At 39.6% G+C, this 23859-nt stretch overlaps 5 protein-coding genes across 7 annotated transcripts in view; 2 read left to right on the top strand and 3 right to left on the bottom strand.

Annotated features, from left to right (window-relative positions):
- The window catches only part of LOC119545944 (calmodulin-lysine N-methyltransferase), a 32102-nt gene extending 23380 nt beyond the window's left edge, over nucleotides 1-8722 (bottom strand). Inside the window, exon 1 of the mRNA XM_037851893.1 lies at nucleotides 8607-8722. The gene's annotated coding sequence lies outside the window, so the exon portion shown is untranslated. The remainder of the gene's footprint in view (nucleotides 1-8606) is intronic.
- Nucleotides 8723-9191: 469 nt separating this feature from the next.
- On the bottom strand, nucleotides 9192-10927 carry LOC119545943. 2 transcript variants are annotated; one of them, XR_005219155.1, is made up of 3 exons: nucleotides 10345-10927; nucleotides 9398-10288; nucleotides 9192-9335 (listed from the first exon to the last, which is right to left on the bottom strand). XR_005219155.1 is itself a non-coding variant. In XM_037851889.1 (2 exons), the coding sequence occupies exons 1-2, from the start codon at nucleotides 10883-10885 to the stop codon at nucleotides 9450-9452; spliced, it is 1380 nt and encodes a 459-aa protein (XP_037707817.1). In that variant the 5' UTR covers nucleotides 10886-10927; the 3' UTR covers nucleotides 9356-9449. The 2 variants fall into 2 exon arrangements, 1 of the variants encoding a protein (XP_037707817.1); XM_037851889.1 differs by lacking the exon at nucleotides 9192-9335 and having other exon boundaries at nucleotides 9356-10288.
- Nucleotides 10928-11234: 307 nt separating this feature from the next.
- On the top strand, nucleotides 11235-18771 carry LOC119547669 (actin-related protein 2/3 complex subunit 2). Its single transcript, XM_037854627.1, has 8 exons — nucleotides 11235-11800; nucleotides 14873-14966; nucleotides 15035-15134; nucleotides 15202-15388; nucleotides 15451-15671; nucleotides 17883-17974; nucleotides 18034-18143; nucleotides 18202-18771. Exons 1-8 carry the CDS (start codon nucleotides 11727-11729, stop codon nucleotides 18227-18229), a joined length of 906 nt encoding a protein of 301 aa, XP_037710555.1. The 5' UTR covers nucleotides 11235-11726; the 3' UTR covers nucleotides 18230-18771.
- A 62-nt stretch (nucleotides 18772-18833) lies between these two features.
- Nucleotides 18834-20515, bottom strand: LOC119547671 (transmembrane inner ear expressed protein). 2 transcript variants are annotated; one of them, XR_005219239.1, is made up of 4 exons: nucleotides 20187-20511; nucleotides 19980-20132; nucleotides 19090-19220; nucleotides 18889-19008 (listed from the first exon to the last, which is right to left on the bottom strand). XR_005219239.1 is itself a non-coding variant. In XM_037854629.1 (3 exons), the coding sequence occupies exons 1-3, from the start codon at nucleotides 20296-20298 to the stop codon at nucleotides 18920-18922; spliced, it is 354 nt and encodes a 117-aa protein (XP_037710557.1). In that variant the 5' UTR covers nucleotides 20299-20515; the 3' UTR covers nucleotides 18834-18919. The 2 variants fall into 2 exon arrangements, 1 of the variants encoding a protein (XP_037710557.1); XM_037854629.1 differs by lacking the exon at nucleotides 19090-19220 and having other exon boundaries at nucleotides 18834-19008; nucleotides 20187-20515.
- A 2484-nt stretch (nucleotides 20516-22999) lies between these two features.
- Nucleotides 23000-23792, top strand: LOC119547670. The gene is made up of 3 exons (XM_037854628.1): nucleotides 23000-23239; nucleotides 23298-23474; nucleotides 23533-23792. The coding sequence occupies exons 1-3, from the start codon at nucleotides 23000-23002 to the stop codon at nucleotides 23707-23709; spliced, it is 594 nt and encodes a 197-aa protein (XP_037710556.1). The 3' UTR covers nucleotides 23710-23792.
- The last annotated feature ends 67 nt before the right edge of the window (nucleotides 23793-23859 follow it).

The raw sequence follows: 23859 nt of genomic DNA, 5'->3' as shown, positions 1-23859 counted from the left end.
ATTACCGTGGGGACTGAAATTGTGCCCTCGTAGAATTTGATCATTTGGCACGTCTATGGTATGTGGACGTTCTGCAACAAAACTAAGATCTTTCTTGGTTAAGTTTAGAAATGTTGAACCAAAGTCAGCCTTCTTGTAGGTTTTGAATTGATGAGACGTCGGTTCTATTTTCATCGGATTTTTATCTTTCGTTGGCTCATAAGCAGCGTTCGGTCCTGCAAAATCATCTCTGTTTTCTATTAGATTGGGGTTGATTTCCGTATCAGATGAGGTTTCTTTATTGAGATAACCTGTGATTACATAACCAAGCCTTGTGCCTAGTGCCAAAGGTTTATTAGGTCCTAGTTCAAGACGTTCACCGGTAATTACACGAGAAAATACTTCAACCCCTAAAGTTAGGTCAATGGGTCCTGGTTGCCGAAAGTCAGGATCTGCTAACGGCAGTCCCTCGGGAATATTAAGATCGGTTGTAATCGGTACTGACGGTTGGTCTGTAATGACTGTGGGCATAATAAATACCTCTAATAGTTTTTCAAACCCTGATGTACAGGATGAGAGCTTTAGTGTTGATCTAATTGCTTTTGATATCTTTCCTCCGATTCCAGATATTTCAATCGGTGACCTTTGTTTAAGAGATAGCAGATCTGCCATTCTCCTTGAAATAAGATTCACCTGTGATCCACCATCTATTACAGCGCGACATGTTTGTAGTTGACCGTTTGGCCCTTGTAATGAGACCTTGGCGGTCGCGAGCAAAGTATATCCTCCTTCGTGGTCGTAGCCTGCAACGGTTACTGCGCCGGCCACTGGATTGCTAGTCGGTCCTTGGTGTAACAGTGAATGATGCCGTTGCTGGCAGACTCGACAAGTGGTCGGTGATCCACAGTTTTCAACCTTATGAGCTGTAGACAAACAATTTGTGCATGCTCCTACTTGAATAATGGCTTGGCGCCGTGTTTTGGGGTCCATTTCCTGGAAACGGCTGCATGCTCTAATATGATGTGGTCCTAGATGACAAATCTTACAGCTCTCTTCGTTGTGAACTGACTGATAACGGAGTGTTGCTGTGGGTTGAGCGCTTATCGTCTCCAGCATGCAAGCGCGCCGCTCAATAAACGTCAGTACACTCCATAACGTTGGAATTTCCGTTGGTGCATCCGCTGAATTTTCAAGAGCAGCTAGAGACTGCTGGTCTAGTTTTCTTCTGATAAGAAAACATAGGATTGGATCCCAGGATTTTGTGCTGATATCAAGGTTTTTAAGAGTACTCATTGAATTTTTTATAGTGTCATGCAAGGCCCTTAGTTGGCGCGAGGAGCCGTCTATAGGCTTATGGTCAATAATTTTTGCAATGGCGGCGAATACTAGTATTTTTCCGTTCTGGTACCTGGCCTTTAAACGCAACCAGGTGTCGTCATAGCCACCCTGTGAGAAGGCTGTGTCTGTCAAGACGTTTCTCGCTTCACCACGAAGCGAACTCTGTAGAATATGTAGTTTTTGACTGGCCGAATATGGTTTGTTATGTACCAATTCCACAAAGAGATCATGGAACCGTGGCCAGTCTAGATACTCGCCGTTGAACTCCGGAATGCTAATTGGCGGAAGTGCCAAGTTTAGGCTCATTGGCGCGTCGTTTTCTCGTAGCAGGTTCATTTCGTATTCCTCGTATAATGTGTGGAATTGGGCTAGCTCTGCTTCTGCCAGAGCTGCGGCCCCAGGTGTGCTATCCAATTCGTCGTGGGCTTGCCTTAGTAACGCCCAATGGAGATCCAGGTGCCTTTGTAGGGCTGGGGTGACAGTTGGAGCGTTCGAGGCTAATGTTAATGATGACTCCAATTCGTTGCATCTTCTCTGCAACTGTCGGATCACCGTGTCAATTGTGGAATCTCCTTTGACTTGATCTCTTGTTGCGAGCTTGATGTTGGCCGAAGTTCGTCTGGGGGCCTTCGGAAGCCCGCTTCCAGTCGGCATGTTGTCCAGAAAGATATTCTGATATTTTTCGACCAGCTCTTTAAGTGCTACTAGTCGTGAAGAGTACTCACTTCCAGTGGGTAGTGCCGCTTGCTGGACCTCTTCATCTAGGTCGCAAAACTGCTGCCAAAGATCGTTTAACTGAGTTAGTTTACCGGAATAATATCCGTCTCGGTGGCGTCGGTCGGCAGAATCCTTGCCATAATTCTTAATGAGCTGTTGGATTTTCCCTTGCAGCTCGTTTTGGGTGTCTTGTAATCGATTGTGTAAATCGATTCTTGTGTGACTTGTTTCCTCAATGAATGAAGTAGACATATTGTGTGTCTTGGAAACAAAGAATCTTGTGAAGCTGGATGAAGCTGAGTATCCTGTGAAGCTGGATGAAGCTGAGTATCCTGTTAAGCTGGATGAAGCTGAAGTTCCTGTGACGCTGGAAGAAGAAGCGTATCCTGTGAAGCTGGATGAAGCTGAAGTTCCTGTGACGCTGGAAGAAGAAGCGAATCCTGTGAAGCTGGATTAAGCTGAAGTTCCTGTGACGCTGGAAGAAGAAGCGTATCCTGTGAAGCTGGATAAAGCTGAAGTTCCTGTGACGCTGGAAGACGAAGCGTATCCTGTGAAGCTGGATTAAGCTGAAGTTCCTGTGACGCTGGAAGAAGAAGCGTATCCTGTGAAGCTGGATTAAGCTGAAGTTCCTGTGACGCTGGAAGAAGAAGCGAATCCTGTGAAGCTGGATAAAGCTGAAGTTCCTGTGACGCTGGAAGACGAAGCGTATCCTGTGAAGCTGGATTAAGCTGAAGTTCCTGTGACGCTGGAAGAAGAAGCGAATCCTGTGAAGCTGGATTAAGCTGAAGTTCCTGTGACGCTGGAAGACGAAGCGTATCCTGTGAAGCTGGATGAAGCTGAAGTTCCTTTAGTGGGAAGGGGGTTGCTTGAGTGTGATCCTTTGTTGTTAAAGGATCACGTCGGGGTCACCAATGTTTGTGCCTAACCGAAGTAGACACCTGCAGGACGATCGCGTCGCGGCAATGGTAACGATGGTTACTGCAATGCCGGACCACAGGCGATGCTGAACTGCGCTGAGGTTGAGCTAACGTGGTTAGCTGCTAGTTGAGATAGTGTATTACGAGCCCTATTCCTAGAGGTAGGAAGTAGAACCGCGGGGTTATGAGGTGTGTTGATAACTGATTTATTGTTCATTTGAGACATTATTATATACTACTTGGAACACGGAAGTTTAGTGTAATGATTAGTGAAGTAAGCTATAGTCTAAAGTAGGTCACGGAATTATGATTATGGTAGCAGTTGCGTAGTTGGCTCGGCTGACACCGCAAATGTGCTGACTGCATTGGCGGGTCAGCGTATCGTTGTGACGGTGAGATGGTGAGTTAGTGAGACCTATAATATGCTGATCAGCAATTCTCATCTGCAGTGAGTGCTACTGAGCGCCTGGTACTGTTCCCAATTTGGCTACTGCTTGATTTGTTGGGTGTGGTCATGTTGAGTACCTTTGGGTACGAACATATGTGATATATGTATATTTGGGAAAACGAGAAAAATTATATTTTTATTTATATTTTAAGTTTCCAGTTTATCTTAATAGGAATTATTAACCTTTATGCACCTACTTTATTTGTTTAACACTGGGAATTTATTTATTTTATTTTATTATAGTGTTATCAGTTCTCATAAATATATATTTGTTTCGAATTTCTTGATAATATTTCCTTTAATTGCCTGAACTTATAACATTAATTTAGCCAAGAAACGCTTTAAGTTCATTGGCTTTTTTCGGAAAAGTTTCGGGATGAAAATGCAAACGCATTTTTTTGGCTTTTGTTGTCTGCATGAAATTGATTAATTTATTTTTATGTTCATATGTTCGTATGTGTGCCGCTGGTTATCCATTTGCTTTTAGCGCCTTTGTCAGAGCACTTGAAATGCTTTTGTGATACATTTTTTATATCAGCCAGACAGCATCTAGCCGTAGATTTATGTATTCTCTATTTTCTCTCTATATCGTACACATTATTTCGAGCTCTGTGAGGCCAGCGGACAGTTGGCCATTAAATGGATGGCCCTTCGCCTCCCCCTTCATGGCCACACTGCTCATCGTGTTTCATTTTTCTCAGTTTACATTCAATTTGCTTTCGACACTCGCCCGCAATGCTGTTTGAGCCAAAACATTTGGTTTCACTTTGCGCATAATTAACTTTTGCAGTTGCCGCCTTTACAAACACATTCAATTTGCTTATTTATGTATAATTCAAGCGATTATGAATTCAGCAACTTTTGCCTTTCAATTTGGCAATTTTTGGGGATTATAAAGAATGCCTGGGATAATAATGCATAAATCTTCTGCGTAATGTGTTTACGCAAATTGAATTAGTCATATTTTCAGGGAATTATACAAAAATGTTTTAAAAAAAAGTTTTAAAAACAAATTAAAGAATAAGTAAAAATTATAAAACAAAGGAAATCATAATAAGTTTTGGTCATAGCTATAAAACTGTTTCAAACTATTTAATGGTTTTGTATTTTTGTAATCAGAAGAAAATGAGGACATTTTTTTTTTATAAAATTACTTATATAAATTACACATAATTTAATTATATAAAGTACCAATCATTGCGAATATCCCCGTTTAATTTCGCAATTAGTTGCTTTTTCGATTGAAACTTTTTGCTAGCTCGCATTCCCGCCATGGGCCACGTTGCGTATGAGTAATGAGCAGAAGCATTCGATTTCGCGCTCTTGAAACGATGCCAAGCGTGCTCAGACAATAGACCATTGAATGGGAAAATGAGAAGTGGAAAATCGGGGAGTGGGGGTGCCGGTCGGAAAAACCAGCAGCCCAGCCAGACACAGACGCAGCGACGGCGAAGAATAAAAACCATTGCCAGAATAGCAAAGTAATTGCAAATCGCCAAACTCGTGCAGTCAGAGCGAAGGAATGTATGTGCGCGCGTATAAATATTTCGGGACCTCCTGCCCGAGATATATTTATAGAGTTCTATAGTGTGATATGGTTTCGCACTCTGATTTTGGGCAAGCCTTTTGTTTTCCCGACGAACGATGGCCCTTTACCCCTGATTACGCATACGCCCCGTGGGCGCTGGCAAAGTTAATTTGTGCACGCGTGTGCACCTAATTGTCAGCAGAGTGCACTCCTCCTTTCACTTACTTAAATGTAATTGCACACAAGTGCAATTAAACAACTTGACGCATGCGGCGCAAATTTCCACGCTTGGCAAGTCGCTTTGGAAAAGTCCCAACGAGCTGTCAGGTCGCCAGGAGCAACAGAGCTGCCTACTCGGCCAATAATTCTATTAGGCTACGTAATCACTTTAATGGCCCTCAAGATATTTAACTTTTCAACAAAGGGTGTTCCATTATTATTTTACATTTTATTAATTTAACAAATGTATGACAATTTATATGAAATGTCGATTTATTCCTTTCAGTTTGCTATTATATTGTCTATTAGGGAACTTAAATCACTTTAATAACCCTCAAGATATTTTTCTTCCCAACCGTTTAAACCAAGAGTTTTTCATTTTTATATATATTATATTATTTCTAAAAATTTAAAACAATTTTTTTGATATTATTAAATTTTTCAGTTTGTTATTGTATTGTATATTATTGTCTAATAGGGAAAATAATAACTTTAATAAGCCTCAAGGTATTTAATTTTACAACCGTTCAACAAAAAGTTTTTCATTATTCTTTTACGTTTTATTATTTTGTTATATTCAAAACAGCCCTAAATTACCATTCATCAGTAATTCATAAGAATTTCACCAATAAAACGTTGATGTTTTCTATGAATCCTTCATGAGAAACTCATCAGCTTTTAATCGACAAAAAGAGAAAATTAAATAAGTTTCAGTTTGTCATTGTATTGGTTATTTAAAATGTTTAATGTATTTATTTTTTAAATTTCTATCAGTTCTTTCATAAATCTCAAGGCCGTAAGACAAAATTTTATAATATAAATGTTATCAAACTTATGGTATACATCTTATTTTGAGAAGAAAATTACTAAATGTGAGGACTACTTCAGAGGAACTCTCTGGGAACCGTAAATAAAGCTACGGATAGTTATCCTTTTTATTGTAGTCTATAAAAAGCGTAATCATTTTCCTTTTTCTTTCCCAATTGACCGGCATCACTGACATTGTCCGAAGAATCGCCTCCTCCTTGGCCATTTCTGCAGTTTGTCTTCATTCATCTCGAGGCAGAATCGCCTCCAAGTCGTAAATTTTAAATGCTTTTGTAGGTCATTGCTGCCGAGATGGCAAAATTCAGGAGCGAGCACTGAAACGAGTCGAAAAGCGCAAGAACAAGACGAAAGTTTGATCTGAACTTTTGCCAAGCGAGTCTTTTGAACTGCAGCCTTCGGCTTTCCCACCGCCTTGTCTTTCCCCGCTTTTCCTCTCTGTCGAAAGACGATGGGAAATTTATGCGCCTGGCTGGGCCGGTCAGCGAAATGGCGCCAAGGTTCAAAGCTCCAAACAAAGGTTGAGCAAAAGGGGGGCAGGGCCACTTAGTGACCCACTCCACTGGCCACATGATTGAGTTTTGGCCACCGCTGTTGTTACCCCTCCTCCCTGTCACTCCCTTGGTTTTTGCATTCAATTTTATTGCAAATTGTTTGCAACAGTGTTTGAACTTTTGTACTGGGGCCCCGTATTTTTGTTTTTCGGCCATGCAAAACATGTCGCAACAGAACAGCCGTAAAAAAATGTTGCTGCACTGCAGCCTACCGAAGGGCAAAGCGATACGCATACACGGAAAAGGGGGAAAGCGGAAAAGTGTTTGCCCATCACGTATACGTAATGTGTTACGTTCAAGTCACAACAACGAGGGTTGTGCAAAAACTTCTAATCGATTCAACTTTTTTGTAAAAAAAACTAGGATTTGATTGTGCTATTATAATAATTATAACGTTTCGTTCAAGTCACGAGAGTTGTGCAAACTAAAATACCATAATTGGCTAATCTATATTAACTACTTTATTTTAAAAACTTCAATTAGCTTAATTTTTTTTTGAAATGTAAGACCCAAAATAATATTTTCTTATAAATATCCTGAACATATTGATTTCTGTAATTACTCACAAAAGATTTGATTTAAATTTAAAGCTCTTGTTTCAGATTAAATATGTGTACGTATGTATTTTTATTTAATGATTTATAAATTAAAGACCTTAATATAATATTTTTTTCACACAATTGCCAGGTTTCTTGTAAATATTTATTAATATAAAAAATAAATCCTGAACATACATAGTAGATACTCAAGAAAAATTTTATTAGAATTGATCTTTTTTTTAAGTCTTAAGATTTCTAAAATGTGTATGTATATTTGTATACAGATTTAAAAATTTAAGACCCAAAAAAAAATATTTTTTGCTTACAAATTTGCCATGTCATTTGCAAGTATTTATTATTATAAAAAATAAATCTAAATATTTTCATGAATTGGTTTCCCACAGTTACTTTGCTATCATAATCACTTTATATTATATTATTCCTATTATGCATACATAGGTCAGCTTTGATTAAGAAACCATATTTATCATGACTACGCTGATTTCTTCAATGAACATTTCTGAATTCCTTAGTTGCGAGAATCCAAATTACTTTACAGCCCTCGAAGGGGGGCCAGTACACATACTAAGGCATTTATTGCAATTTCTGCTACACTTGTATGCCAAAAACAATGTTCAAAACACACACACACTTATAGTGAGAGGAAAGCCATGGCAAATTCACAAATTTACAGACAATTCAGGGAACTCAGTGCTCCAAAGTGCAAAGCGCCGCAAATGTTCAGTTTGGATTTATTGTTATGCGAATCTCTCTACTCTATATATATATATAAAATATATGTTATATATATAGCACCCCTCGAGTGCGCGAGTGTGTGGCAATGCGGCGAAATGTATTACAATTAATTTGGCACACACGGCGTATGCTGAATATTATTTGGTCTCTGCAATCGAGTAAATCCGCGGCAATTGCCAATTATACAAATTCTCTTTACAGACAATTGCAAGTGGAAAATAGAACAGTGTAGGGGGAGGAAAGGGGAGATATGGAAAATCCACCCATGGCCATAGTGATTGATGATTCGACCTCCAATGATGTGACAAAGTGGCAGCTCTGTAAAGGGTGCCACCCACGTTGCCCGAGGTGATTCGGGGTCAGGTCAAAGGTCTGCGGCTGAAGTGAACTTTAAATGCGACTGCGACATTTGCATTTGAGCTTTAAAAATATAAAGCCAGCGATGGATAGCTGCATATGAATTACTGTCACTATACAGCGCAGTGAAAAAAATGCATCAACATTCTAAGTTACATATTATATTTTAACAATCAGCTTAATAAAATATAAATTGTAATGGTTTAAGTAACTTTATTATTAAATGAAATATTTAAAACAATATTTAGTATTATTTAAAAGCGAAATCATAGTAAATAATATTTTTTAACGTATTATATATTTCTTAAATAATATAAACTATCAAAAAAAGTTTACGAACATGTTTTAAATAAAAGACTATATAACAATATACATTTTTATCCAACCGAAAATAACATTTCTCCGTATTATATCTCCAAGTGTACTCACGTGTGTGTCAACAAAGAATGGAACTATTATGGCAGTACAAAGGACCACCAGGGTGCCGCCTCCACTGCCGATGATTGAGCTAATGGCCACCAACTCATGGAACAGCGATACGGGGCTTGGGTTTATGAGGAGGATGGGCCTGCAGGTGTCACAACAATGGGCGCACGCTCTCGCCTATCCCCTAATGCCATACATTCCACGCGGGGAATCCGGATCCCGGCCAGAACTTCAAACGCTTGCCGTGCGCTTCGTTTATTTACACAAAAAACTAGTTTATGCCCGAGTGGAACCATTCGCAGGCACTTAAAAAGCGCTCCCGTTTATTATGTTAATAATTTTCAGCTTTTCGGCGGCGCTCTTTGACGCACAACTAGAGATCCCGATTCAGATTCGGGGATCCGTATCTTTCAGACTGCGAGCAACTGCACCGTGTGAACCGGAGGCGGCAACTAAGCGGATCGAAAATCTCTTGGCACTCGCACTTCTCAACGGCCATTGCACGCCAACCGATTTGTTTATCCATCTGCTGCGTGTGCGTGAATTTGTTCGTTATTAATTGCAATAAATGGTGCCGGCGTGGGCGGCATTTTATTTATTTTGGTCTGCTTTTGAATCCGCCTAACGGACTCGGTTTTGAATATTTCAGCGCCCTCTAGCGGCCAACGTCTGATAACGATAGGTTCGATTACACATGTATATCTACGCTTTCCAACACTGGTGGTTTAAAAACTAATTTAAAATAAAAATGATTAACATGGACTTATAATACTTTAATAGAGATTGCTGCTCACCAACATGTATATATTTACAGCTAACTAAATAGGAACCCTAGGCAATAATTTGTCAGTTAATCACCTGGCAAGGTGCGACATCCTCGATTTCCTCCCCGTCCAACGCTTTTATTTGGCACTGGCACAGAAACTGCACAATCTTGCGCTCGGCATTTGCCCGTTCCAAAGGACTCAGGCCGTCCAACAGCATGTGAGCTTTGGCCAGCAAGCCGTTGGCCGGCGTGGCACTTCGCTGTTCCCGCTCCTGCTCCTGCTCGTGATGGATTTGGGCCTGCAGCTCTCGGGATTGCTGTAGAACGGTCTCCATGTTGGCTATCACGGTAGTCAGTAGTTTATCGGAGGTGGCGGCGGGCGTTGCAGAGTCCTCTGCAAGAGGGGACGTTTCCTCTACTACGGGGTTTGCTCTGTCGATAGTGTGGATAATCTCCTCGGTCATGGCCGGCGTAGTAGTGGTCACATGAAGCTGCTGTGGTGGCTCCAGTTCCTGGGAAGGCGTGGCTTCGCTGAGAATGAAGTCATAGGGCGTTGCCTGCTCTGTCTCGGACAGGATCTCTATCTCCTCGTCGTAGGCCAGCTCCAGATCATCCTCCAGCTCGTCGTTATCCGTGCTGTAGGGATAGTCGGCGCCCCAGATCTGCTCGCCACTGGAGATCACCATACCCTCCTGCTGCTTGCTGGGATTCCCCGACGGAATGCTGGACTTTGGCGGTCGCCCGCGCCGTTTGATGTTCTCCAAAACCAGAGGGACTCCCTTGCGAAAGTGTCGGCCCAGGAAGAGGAGCTCATTGAAGTACCTCCACGTGATTGGAGTGGCCTGATTGATCTGCTGACTGCGGTATTCCCGGGCGAAGCGATCGCGCAGCTTTTTCCAGCGGTTGTAGCAAAGTTCCTCTGGTTAAATCAAGGATATTAAAAACTGAAGGCTAAGATGGGGAACCCAAACTCACCCGACACATTCAAGTTCTCGGAAATTTCCCGCCAGGCTTCGTTTTTGGCCGCCAGGTTCTTGGAGACCCTGATCTTGTGGCGGTCATACAACACCGGATGCATCTTGACCAGCTCAATGAGTTGTTCGTTGAGCAGGTCATCCTGGCAGTCCTCCTCATCCTCGTCCCTCCTCCGTTTCTCCTGCTCTATGTCCACTTTTGGCCGCTTCTTTCGCTCCCTTGGCTCAAAGCGCATTCCGTCCAGGCTCTCGTTCCGGGCCAGTCCTTGCTTGTAGTGATCCTTGAGGAAGAGCAGGCGCGGGAACATGTCCCAGTAGGTGGGCTCATCGGGTCGCTCCTGGAAGCGACGGAACTCCTTGCCGAAACGATCGCGAATGCTCTTCCAGCGCGTAATGCACGCTCTCTCGGAGGCGCCCAACTTCTGGGAGATGGCCTTCCAGGCCGCATCCTTCTGGGCCGCATTTTTAACGCTCCTGGCGCTGTCCTTGTCGTACAGGATCGGGTGACTCTCTATCAATTTAATCAACTCGCCGTCGTCCATTGATTTTCGCTATTATTTGTTATTAATTATTTTCGACGGTCCGGCAGCCCGGCGGGAAATATCGATAGTCGATTGACTTTAGTTCCGGCTCAAAAAACAGGGCTGCCAGGTGTACTAAATAATATGGTCATTTTCTGAATAATTATTTATGTACAAAGTTTGAAAACATTAACTTAAATGTAAGTTTTAAAATTATGTGAGCATTTATTTTTAGTTTGTTACTAGACCTGTTTTTTTTTAAGTTTAATTGTTCATATATTTCTGTGACCCGATTACATCGATAGTCGCATTGACATCGATGCCTCGATGGTGCCATCGCTGATTTTGCACCATCTCTATTGTGCGACCTGGCAACGCTGTGAGCGAAGAAAATACGGCAGCGTGCTCCCGTTTTCCACCCACGTTTTGTTATAATTTAATAAGTATTACGGTCTGAGACCGATTTTCCACTGCATCCGTAGTGCAACAAAGCCCAGGCGATTGAAAATTGAAGGTGGGAAAAGAGGAGAAAACTGATTTTAACGCCACTTCGGATGCGGCTGTGTGCGTGAGCATTGGAATTCGCCTCTGTGTGTGCGTGCGTTTGTGTGACGGACCAAAAAAGCCGACATCAGCGCCCATTTTTTGTTGTTGATTCATTAAAACGCCCGTCATGCGCCAGTATTGGTGAGTTGGAGCTGCGCCCCGTCTCACTCGCACTCAGCGGCGGCAGTCGAAGAAACAGTTGGCGCAGAAAGAGCGCAGGGAGCGGCAGAAGAAGAAGCACCAGCAGCAGCGGCAGTCAACGTCATAAAATTTGTCATCGCATTTGGCACAAAAATAGCAGTAAATTTAAACCGCCATGATCCTACTGGAAATCAATAATCGGATTATCGAGGAGACGCTGCTGGTCAAATACCGTAATGCCCAGGCGGGGTAAGTTTCCAGTTCCGTTCCCAATTTCCACCATTTTGGTTTATCTTCTGCATTCCCCGCCGTTATCACCAGTCGGCTTTGTTATCAGTTTCGCAGTGTGGCCCCCTCTCTCGCTCGCACCCGCTCCCTCCTTGGGGAATAATAAATTTGGGTGTAGTTCCAGCCTTGGAACACTCATCGCTGCAGCTCTCTCCCTTCCACACTCGTACCCAAGTACAGTGCACCCCCCCTTCCGTTGACAGCGCATTTGTTAATTCATTACAACCCGTTTATCGCATCTCTGGTGCATCATATGTATAGAACTGACTCATCTAACATGCAAGCGTGGGATTTCTCCAAAGCCCCACTTATGTTCTATGTTATGTCCTAGGCTATTGATAATAGTTTACTTCACTCCGTAATCCCCAAAACAGTCGATGATGATTAACAACTTCTATGTCAAGGGAATCGGGCTTCGATAAATGATCAAACTTTTGCAAAACGCTTGATATTAAAGCTTAGATATAGCGGTGAACTTTCATTACTCATAGTAATATTTATGTAGGTTTATTGGCGATGAATATTGTGAATGTTATTAAGAACAAACACTTTTTGAATGTATTAGACTATCCTAACCTATTTTAAAAGAATGAGTTAAATAATTTGTTTCAGGGAGCCAAAGTGGCATACTTCGGAGATCTTTCCATTTGTGTCTCAAATTCTCCAATACGAATTGCTTAAGACGAACGGCATCCTGAATAATCAATCATATTATAACAGATGACTTGTGTTTGTGTACAAATACCGCACAAACTGTATAAGGTTTATATGTTTTGGAGTCAAAGTGGCATATTTTGCAATATGCTATTTGTGTCTCAAATGCTCCAATAACAACTCAAAAGACGAACGGCATCCTGAATAATCAAACATATTGTATCAGATGACTTGTGTTCGTGTACAAATATCCTACAAACGTTATAGGGCTCTTATACTTTGGAGTCAAAGTGGCATATCTTGCGACCTTCCTGCTATTTGTGTCTCAAATGCTCCAATAAAAAACTATCAAGACGAACGGCATCCTGAATAATCAAACATATTATATCAGATGACTTGTGTTCGTGTACAAATATCCTACAAACGTTATAGGGCTCTTATACTTTGGAGTCAAAGTGGCATATCTTGCGACCTTCCTGCTATTTGTGTCTCAAATGCTCCAATAAAAAACTATCAAGACGAACGGCATCCTGAATAATCATCATATTATAGCAGATGACTTGTGTTCGTGTACAAATTTTCTACAATCGATTTAGGGCTTTCATACTTTGGAGTCAAAGTGGCATATATTGCGACCATCCTGCTATTTGTGTCTCAAATGCTCCAACACCAAACTATCAAGACGAACGGCATCCTGAATAATCAATCATATTATAACAGATGACTTGTGTTCGTGTACATTTGTTCTGAAGGCTTATAAAGACCAAGATCCCTGTTTTTGTAGTATCTACGATGCTCCTATGATATTTTGATCAATGTATTATATTTTTAAAGATAAATAGTTTCGGCCAGTCAGTTGGAGCCAAAGTGGCATTTATGAAAATTAATATTTTATCTGTGTCTCAAATGCTCCCATATCAACTCAAAAGACGAACGGCATCCTGAATAATCATCATATTATAGCAGATGACTTGTGTTCGACTACATTTGCACTATCAGAGTTAGATCAAGAAATACTTTCTCGGGAGACAAAGTTTACATGTTAAAGGTCAAATCTTTTCTTTTTCGTGTCTACAATGCTCCAAAATTAACTGTATGTGTGAATCATCATGGTTAATCTATTATATTGCCAAAGATGGTTTGTCTCCTGCACAACTACCCACTGAGCTTTTTGTGGAGTAAAAGTGGCATAGTTGCAAATATGAATACCTTTGATCTATGTCTCCAATCCTCCAATAGTAACTATATAGACGAACGGCATCCTGTTTAATTTCTCATATTAAAACAGATGACTTGTGTTCGTGTACAATTGCAAATTAATAGAAGGTTAGATGGAGAAAAAGTTTACACGCTAAAGATCCTTTTATTTTCCGTGTCTACAATGCTCCGATATTAAGTGTAACGCTTAAATCATCTTGGATATTATCATATTTTCACAGATAAATACATTCGTTCACATTTTGATAATAATTCATTAATTCTCATTGGAGTCAAAGTGGCACGTTTTAAAATGTTTTCTTGATCTGTGTCTCAAATGCTCCAATAGTAACTAGATAGACGAACGGCATCCTGTTTAATTACTTATATTAAAACAGATGACTTGTGTTCGTGTACAATAGGCATACAAGTATTAAAAGGGTAAATGGAGAAAAAGTTTACATGCTAAAGTTCCTTTTATTTTCCGTGTCTACAATGCTCCGATATTAAGTGTAACGCTTAAATCATCTTGGATATTATCATATTTTCACAGATAAATACATTCGTTCACATTTAGATATTAATTCAACAATGGAGTCAAAGTGGCACATTTTAAAATCTTGTTTTGATCTGTGTCTCAAATGCTCCAATATTAACTAGATAGTCGAACGGCATCCTGTTTAATTACTTATATTAAAACAGATGACTTGTGTTCGTCTACAATAGCCAAAAAGTTTAGAACAAATTTACAATCTGAAGTTTCTTTTACTTTCCGTATCTACAACCATCTTGGATATTATCATATTTTCTCAAATATTCTATCATAGTAAAAATGCATCCTGTTATATTATATGTTACAACAGACGGTTAAAGTTTGTGTACAACTAGTTTATTGGGAGCTATATTATGGCATAATTTAGAATTCTTTCTACTTTGTGTGTGAGTTTCTCCCGAAAGTATAAATATAATTAAAAGGCAAGCTGATATCCGTTTGATTGAACAGAAATAAGACGGAAAATTGGGTTCGCAAACACATATGTCCATGTATTTATATTTGTTTTTGGTTTCTATTTAAAAGATATTCAACTGTAATCGGGGATTTCAGATAAGATACGGTGGACTGTGGGAGCATGACTAATAAGCAATCGATCTTATACGTTTACTTTTGAATTATTTTTCCAGGTTGAAGCCAGAATCGATAGATATACGGATAGCAGACTTTGACGGCGTGCTCTATCACATTTCCAATGTGAATGGCGATAAAACAAAAGTTCGGGTATGTTTTCACTAAAATATTCATTGCGAATAATACCCTTACTGATTTCTGACTTTTCTGCAAAACAGATCAGCATATCGCTGAAGTTCTACAAACAGCTGCAAGAGCATGGAGCCGACGAGTTACTGAAGCGTGAATATGGCAGTCTGCTTACAGACACGGAAGAAGGTGTGTTCATGCAACCACAGCTAAACTTCGGCTTTTAAAGAAGTTAATTACTCTCTGCTTATTGCAGGCTACAATGTTTCTGTACTTATTAATCTGGAGGAGATCCCCGAGGACTGCGAGCAAATCGCAAAGAGAATTGGACTGCTGAAGCGCAACTGCTTCGCCTCCGTTTTTGAAAAGTATTTTGACTACCAGGAGCAGGGGGAAGAGGGCCAAAAGCGTGCCGTAATTAACTACCGCAACGATGAGACTTTGTAAGCCAGAAAAATGAGTGCAGTGATAGAGAGTGAGCTTACAAACTCTTTCCGTTTCGCAGGTATGTGGAGGCCAAGCCCGATCGTGTCACCGTCGTCTTTAGCACCATTTTCCGGGACGAGGACGACGTCATTATCGGCAAAGTGTTCATGCAGGAATTGAGAGAAGGACGACGTGCCTCGCACACAGCGCCGCAAGTGCTCTTCTCGCACCGCGAACCGCCACTGGAATTGGCCAACACTGACGCCAGGGTGGGCGACAATATCGGCTATGTCACATTCGGTAGGTTTGATCAATACTTTGTTTAAGTTATGTATGGCAAAGATATATGTTGAACAGGAAATGGTACATTTTATGCAAGTTTTTCACAACTACTACTACTATTACTACACTTAATCTGGGGCCAAAGTTTACATGTTAAAGTGGTTTTAACTTTTTCGTGTCTACAATGCTCCAATATCAACTGTATCGTTAAAATCATCTTGGGCATTATCTTATATGTCTACAGATAAATAAATTCGTGAACAATTATACAGTAGTTTTTCCTTTGGAGTCAAAGTGGCATATTTTAAAATTTACTTTTGATTTGTGTCTCAAATGCTCCAAAATTAACTCTATAGACAAACGGCATCCTGAATAATTAACATATTATAGCAGATGACTTGTGTTTGTGTACAGTAAAACGCTTAAATTATTACCAACCACTTTAAGGCACTTCCCAAGGAGACAAAGTTTACATGCTAAGGGCAATAGTATCTTTTTGTGTCTACAATGCTCCGAGAGTAATTCTTCCTATTAAATCATCCTTGGCAATCTTATATTATCTTGGATGATTTGTTTCGGGCACAATATTACAAGAATATATTTCAGGGAGTGAAAGTGGCATATTTTGAACTAAACATTTGATCTGTGTCTCAAATGCTCCAATATCAACTCGATATACGAACGGCATCCTGAATAATTATCATATTATAGCAGATGACTTGTGTTTGTGTACAGTAAAAGCTTTAAATTATTACCTAGGCGTTTTAGACTCTTTTCCAAGGAGACAAAGTTTACATGTTAAGGACAGTAGTATAATTTTCGTGTCTACAATGCTCCGAGACTAATTAAATCATCCTTGGCAATCTTCTATTGTCTTTGATGATTTGTATTGGGCACAATATTGCAATATATTAGGGAGTGAAAGTGGCATATTTTAAACTAAACATTTGATCTGTGTCTCAAATGCTCAAATATCAACTCGATATACGAACGGCATCCTGAATAATCATCATATTATAGCAGATGACTTGTGTTTGTGTACAGTAAAACTCTGAAATTATCACCAAGACGTTTAAAACTCTTTCCCAAGGAGACAAAGTTTACATGTTAAGGACAGTAATATCTTTTTCGTGTCTACACTGCTCCGAGACTAATTGTTCCGATTAAATCGTCCTTGGCAATCTTCTATTGTCTTTGATGATTTGTATTGGGCACAATATTGCAATATATTAGGGAGTGAAAGTGGCATATTTTAAACTAATCATTTGATCTGTGTCTCAAATGCTCCAAAATTAACTCGATATACGAACGGCATCCTGAATAATCATCATATTATAGCAGATGACTTGTGTTTGTGTACAGTAAAACTCTGAAATTATTACCAAGACGTTTAAAACTCTTTCCCAAGGAGACAAAGTTTACATGTTAAGGACAGTAATATCTTTTTCGTGTCTACAATGCTCCGAGACTAATTGTTCCGATTAAATCGTCCTTGGCAATCTTCTATTGTCTTTGATGATTTGTATTGGGCACAATATTGCAATATATTAGGGAGTGAAAGTGGCATATTTTAAACTAATCATTTGATCTGTGTCTCAAATGCTCCAATATCAACTCGATATACGAACGGCATCCTGAATAATCATCATATTATAGCAGATGACTTGTGTTTGTGTACAAAACCTTGAAACTATTTTCAGGGCATTTTAGACTCTTCCCCAAGGAGACAAAGTTTACATGTTAAGAGCAATAAAATTATTTTCGTGTCTACAACGCTCCGAGACTAATTGTTTCGATTAAATTATCCTTGACAATCATCTATTGTCTTTGATGATTTGTTTCGGGCACAACTATTCAAAAATATATCCCAGGGAGTCAAAGTGGCATATTTACAAATTTTCAATGATCTGTGTCTCTAATGCTCCAACATTAACCAAATAGACGAACGGCATCCTGAATAATTATTCATATTATAGCAGATGACTTGTGTTTGTGTACAATAGTTTTATATTGCACACAGGGATTAGGAGTGAAAGTGGCATATTTTGGAAGTTTTAAAATTTGTGTCTCAAATGCTCCAAAAGAAACTAGATAGACGAACGGCATCCTGAGTAATAATTTATATTACAGCAGACGACTTGTGTTCGTGTACAAGAGTATCAGAGCTATCGAAATACCGAATTGGTTCATTGCATTTTAATAATATTTTATGTTTCTTATTTTTTGCAGTACTCTTCCCTCGACATACCAACAAAGAAACAAGGGACAATACCATTAACCTTATTCACATGTTCCGAGATTATTTGCACTACCACATTAAGGTGAGAGTTTTCTGAAGTTCTTTGTTTATCATACCATTTAACATACTATTTTAAAACAGTGTTCAAAGGCCTACATTCATTCGCGCATGCGTGCAAAAACCTCGGATTTCCTCAAGGTGCTAAATCGTGCAAGGCCCGAGCCGAAAAACACGGAGAAGAAAACTATAACGTGAGTATTGCATTTCCTACAATACTGCCTTAGATACTTACTCTTTTTTTGCTTGCAGGGGGAGAACTTTCAAACGCATCGAATGATGTGTGCAGTATATTTAGTTGTTTTTATATAAATATAAAAAAATAAATTTTGTATTTAAATGCGAAATCCGAACATAATTTTGGCCAAGCAATGGAAAATTCAGCATCAACTAAACAAGATAACAAAACAAAGTATTCCAAAACAGAACCTTAAGGCTAAATGTAAGCTCAGCAAAATAATGAACAAAGAATTAATAGTTACGCGTTAATAAATTAATTGTGTGTGTTTTGTGTCGAGTCATCGTCAAAGTCCGTGTCTCCGCCAATTTGTTACAGTCATTAGCCGAGTCAGCGTCACAGCAGAACCGCATTTTAAACCAATAAACCCTAAACTTAAGTGCAACATGAGAACTAAAACTACCATGTCAAAACGAGCAACACGACTAAGGGATGCCACCAACTTGTTATATAGTCGCAATGGAGGATTCATCCCCGCAATTAGCCTATATGTGTAGAAAACGCATTTAAAAACGTACTGCAAATATTAACAAACCTTTGATACATCAATCGGAATTAATAAAAACGAGAAAATCAAATTGCAATATAAAATATACAAGCACATCTTTTACTCTTTAGCTTTTCATTAGATGAATGTGTTGCTTTTTCTAGTTTATTAACTTATAATTCCATACTATAAGGCATTAGGTTTCTAACATTTCGCTTAAGGATGCACAATACTATAACAGGCACTTAGATCTTAAATTTAACATTCTGCTTCTCATTCATGCTCTCCACGCTGGCCTGGAAATTCAGATAGTCGCTCTGGATGCGGGCACAAACTGAAAGTAGTTATTAATTGATAAACTAAGTTAAAACTGAGGGCATCATTTAACTGATATATTGTGGCTTGTGCTACTTACAGTGGTAGTGTTTTATGCGATAGAGGGTTTGCTGCTTAAGTACTTCCGATAGCTTGTACAGAGTGCGGGTGAATTTACAGGGCCTTTAGTTTAGGGATCATCGTACTGTTCCAATTTGATATAAGCAAGTGCTATGATAGAGAAGCGGCAGGGCGAGATGGATAGAGAGAGTGAGTAATAGGCTAAACACTGGGGAAAATCATTCGAAATTAAAGAAGGCTTTGATTTAATTATAACGAAAGCAACCTAGATTAAACATAAATGGAAAGTACAAGTTGTAATATTTTAATTAACTTTTATAACTTCAACATTGTTTTAGAGCCCGTTTATATTTATATAAGAACATTCTGGTAGTTAGAAATGCATAATTAAACAAATTGAGTTAGTATTGAAATATGAACCTTTTTTTCTATCGAAATCATTGGGGATTGATTCTGGGATTTCAAAAATTAAGCATTTTAATATATGTTCCAGCTAACCTATTCTTTTACCTCCTTAAACTACATTTTCTTCTCCGCATGCTAGACTTAAACTAGGTTATAAACTACAAATTAACATCTACATCTTCAAAGTAACCTATTTTAATTTGCGAACTTCATTCCTGACTTTAGAAATCACCTTTTCTTCAGTGTGGCATTAACTAGCGTGCAACAAGAGGAGCCAGCTGGAGGAGTCGTTTATCATTTGGTATATACAAATGCGTGAGTTCGTGCGGTTGGGAAATGGATGGGCTGGATGGGTAGGAGGAGCACCAGACAGGAAAAGGGCTTGGCTCGCATTAGGGTGACAACGAAACTGGGACAGTTGGTACACAGGACCTCTACGCGACGACGGTGTGTATGCATATATGTGGGTACGGTGGTAATGAGATGGTGGATCAATTTGCTCACCCTTCTGCAGGTCCATGTCGTCCATCTCGGAGTTCTTGATCTGCTGCAGCTTCTCGCGAAACTTCTTTGTGATCTGTTTGCGCTGGTAGTCCGCCTCGATTTCCTGTTTGGTGCGTGGGATCCGGAAGCGAATACAGCAGCATACCATAATCACTGCACGATGGGTTCAATTAGATTGGGTCCCATACAATGTCCCTATCTACTCACTAATTAACAAGAAAACGCCTAGGACGGCGGCTATAATGTGCCACACTCGAAAGCTCCCTATGACCACACTTTCCAGCCACATTTCGTGTAAGAATTCCGTATTGTCATCCATTTTCTGGCTGATTTATGAGCTCTACCAGGTGCTGGAACCGTGTGTGGCGTTGCTCCCGAAACACGTCCGGCCGTTTTGCCAATTCAGTTCCGACTGCTGGCCCAGGAACTGGTCCGAACTGGCCTGGCCCACCGAACAACTTGGTAAGGGAGGCGCGGCTACACACTCCCTCTAAAAAAAATAAAACGTGGAGGTGTAGCCGTGTGGCGGCAAAATGGCTAACTTGTAAAATAACAAACAAAAGAGCCATCCCCTTGGATAAATGAAGCCTGGAGCGTGAAAAGGCAATGATAGATATTTTACTAAAACCAGGGAAGGATTTTATATTCAGAAGGATCATAGTTTTACTTAAATCATTGGCATAAACATATTTCTTGCATAAAACGTTCCTCATAAAAACAAGTTTCCTAACAAGTTGATATTTTGAAAGTTGTTCAAAAATATTTAAGTAATAACTAATGAAATTTGAGAAAAATTATATTTTTCAAGAAGAGAAAGCTCTCAAATATGTTTCCAGATATTTTCATTTGTCTGCTTTTTGTATACTATTTTCAAAAATGGCTTGAATAATTTTGAGGTTAATGTCTGACCCGCATTTTTAAAAATCCGCTCCTGATTCATCCACAGCGAATATGAATGCGAAAATGACAACAAACTCGACTCGAATCCAAGAAACTGGGTGCGGTGCCGCGTGCCTCAGGATAAAGACCCACTCACTTTACATACCGAAAGGATCGGGGACACAGGAGGAGCAGGGCAGACCTCCCCCAACAAAGGACAACATGCATATGGTTAGTTAGACGAGGCATGGCCACCTGCTGGTCACACCCAATCGGTTCGGTTACTTTCGCTTCTCACTAAGATGGTAACTGCTAAGGTCTGGGCGGGATTTCGCGGCGCCGGAATATGGCCTAATGACTGTGACATTTAGGGGCTGGCGTACGGAACTATGTGCATGCAATTACAAAATTGGAGGTTAAGCAAGTGTCCTAACCTACCAATATTTTTAAACAAATGTTATGAAAATTTAAAATAAAGTGGTTTGTATATGAGTTCCCAACAGAATACTAATATTAACAGTTCCTTAGCCTGACAAGGTAATCATTCCAATTAAAATAATGTGTTTTATTTAATATTTGATTTATTTATCTACAAACAAAATGAAAAGCACGATAATCGCCGTTCCTGCTGAGAGGATATGAGATTGTATTCAGGAATATGGAAGTTGTAACGCTAACGCTAACCCGCAATTATCTGAGGTTTTTCCGCCCACAGCAACTATCTATATAAGGCCGAACCAACGATCATTTGGCCGTCTAAAATTCTAATAATATTGAATATTAATAACAGCCGAATACCGACTGTTGTTTCAGGATCCGGACATCTACAGATGGTCCTCCTGGGTCCATTGGAGTCTACGACGCCTTCAACATGGATGGCATGGTTTTCGAACAGGACGAGGACGGCACTCACATGTCAGGGATTATCACCACCAAATGGGATTTTCCACGCACTGATCGCCTTTTCGTATTTCTACGACTTCTGAAATAAGAGCCACAACGTTTAGCCTTTTCAGGCCAGGTTCCATATAATGCACTACGACCGAGGCACTTGGGAAACGACAATTATCAACCATTATTCACCTGACTTTTGTGCCGTGATGTTCGATGAGAATATGTTCTGGTTTAAATATTAGTTTGAAAAAATCGTTAACCGCGAGGAGCTTCAAGAACAGTGCATGACAACGAAAGGCGTGAGTATAGTTACTGTCATTGTCGTGCAGCTTTGAAGATCTATAATGATTCTTCTTTCAGACCGTTTGGGTATTTAAACCGTTCCTTATGAGTGTGCGCACTCAAAAACTTACGTATTCCCAACATTCGTGGACGCCATAACGTGGTGTACACCTATAAAGCGTTCGACGAAAATAACAAACGTCGAACACCATCCTTGTGTTTCGAAATTAGAGGAGGTGCTGAGAAGATAAAATAACAACAAAAATGTCAAATGATTTCACTCCATAGTCACAATAATAATATTAAAAACAAACAACAATATGGGTCCCTGGCCAAGGCGCATTTCTTTATTTTTTATTTAGTCGAAACCGTAGCAACATAGACCAGATGCTGGAGGAGCATTTCTTCAATGCAACATATCTAGGGGTAGGTCTGTTATATTTGGTGTAAAAATGATTTTTTGGGTATACTAGATCCGTCGGAAAATATGAAACAGGTAATGGAAAGCGTTTCCGACCCTGTAAAGCATATATGTATATTCTTGACCAGGATCACTAGCCGAGTAAGGGACGGCGATCCCAATTTTAAAACATTTTTTAGGATTTGATCACGTTTTAGTGAAAGTTAGAACTTTGCCTGAACGAAAAATAGCGAACGTATTACTCCTGAACCATGAAAATAGATATTTTCCATAACCCAATCTTAATTTCTAAGTTTTTTTTTAAGCCTAATACTTCTTTCAAAAAAAATTCTACGAATCAAAAAATGTCAATACTACATAAAATTTTGCGTTTGTTTTAATTTATATAATAAATCATTTTATTTTTAGTTATATATATTTTTGTTTCGTTAGATGAAGATCTTATTTGGTGTAACGCTTACGTTAACCCGCAATTATCTATGACATTGCCGCCCACTCCAATTTGCTATATAAGGTCGATTCAACGATCGGTTGGCAGACAAAAATGCTTACAATATTACTGATTCTCGGTATAAGTGGAGCCAGTATTCAGGCAGCCGAATACCGACTGCTGTTTGAGGACCCGGACATTTATTCGTCCTGCACGGATGGTGCACCAGGGTCCATTGGAGTCTACGACGCCTTCAACATGGATAATATGGTTTTCGAACAGGATGAGGACGGCATTCACGTGTCAGGGAATATCACCACAAAATGGGATTTTCCGCGCACTGATCTCCTTACTGTATTCTACTACTCCTGAATTAAAAGCTACTGAGCACTCAAAAGTTTTGCCTTTTCAGGCCAGGTTCCATATAATGCACTACGACCGAGGCACTTGGGAACCGACAGTTATCAATTATTATACGCCGGACCTTTGCTCTATTGTTTTCAATGAAAATCTGTTGTGGTTTAAATATTGGTTTGGAAACATTGTGAACCGCGAGGAGCTTCAAGAAAAGTGCATAACAACGAAAGGAGTGAGTATAGCTATGGTCCTTTTCATGCCTAGAAGTTCAACAATGGTTCTTCTTTCAGACCGTTTGGGTATTTAAGCCGTTTATGATGAATTTGAGTCTGTCAAACATACGTAATGCCAATTTGAGAGGACGCTATAAAGTGGTGTTCACCTTTGAAGCATTCGACGAAAATAAAAATCGTCGACCAACAGCATTGTGCTTTGAAATGAGGGGCGAGGCCGAAAAGATAACATAGCAATATCGATAAATTCGAACATTATTAAAATTACATTTCTATCGTTTTATCAAAAATTATCATTTGAGGATAAGGTAAAAATATGTTTTAAATTTGTACCAATGGTAAATTTAATTAGTACAAACTAAGTATTTTAAATTTTCAAAAATA

This window comes from Drosophila subpulchrella, chromosome 2L (assembly GCF_014743375.2).
Source record: "Drosophila subpulchrella strain 33 F10 #4 breed RU33 chromosome 2L, RU_Dsub_v1.1 Primary Assembly, whole genome shotgun sequence".
Lineage (NCBI taxonomy): Eukaryota > Metazoa > Arthropoda > Insecta > Diptera > Drosophilidae > Drosophila > Drosophila subpulchrella.
This window is presented reverse-complemented; position numbering and strand designations above follow the sequence as displayed.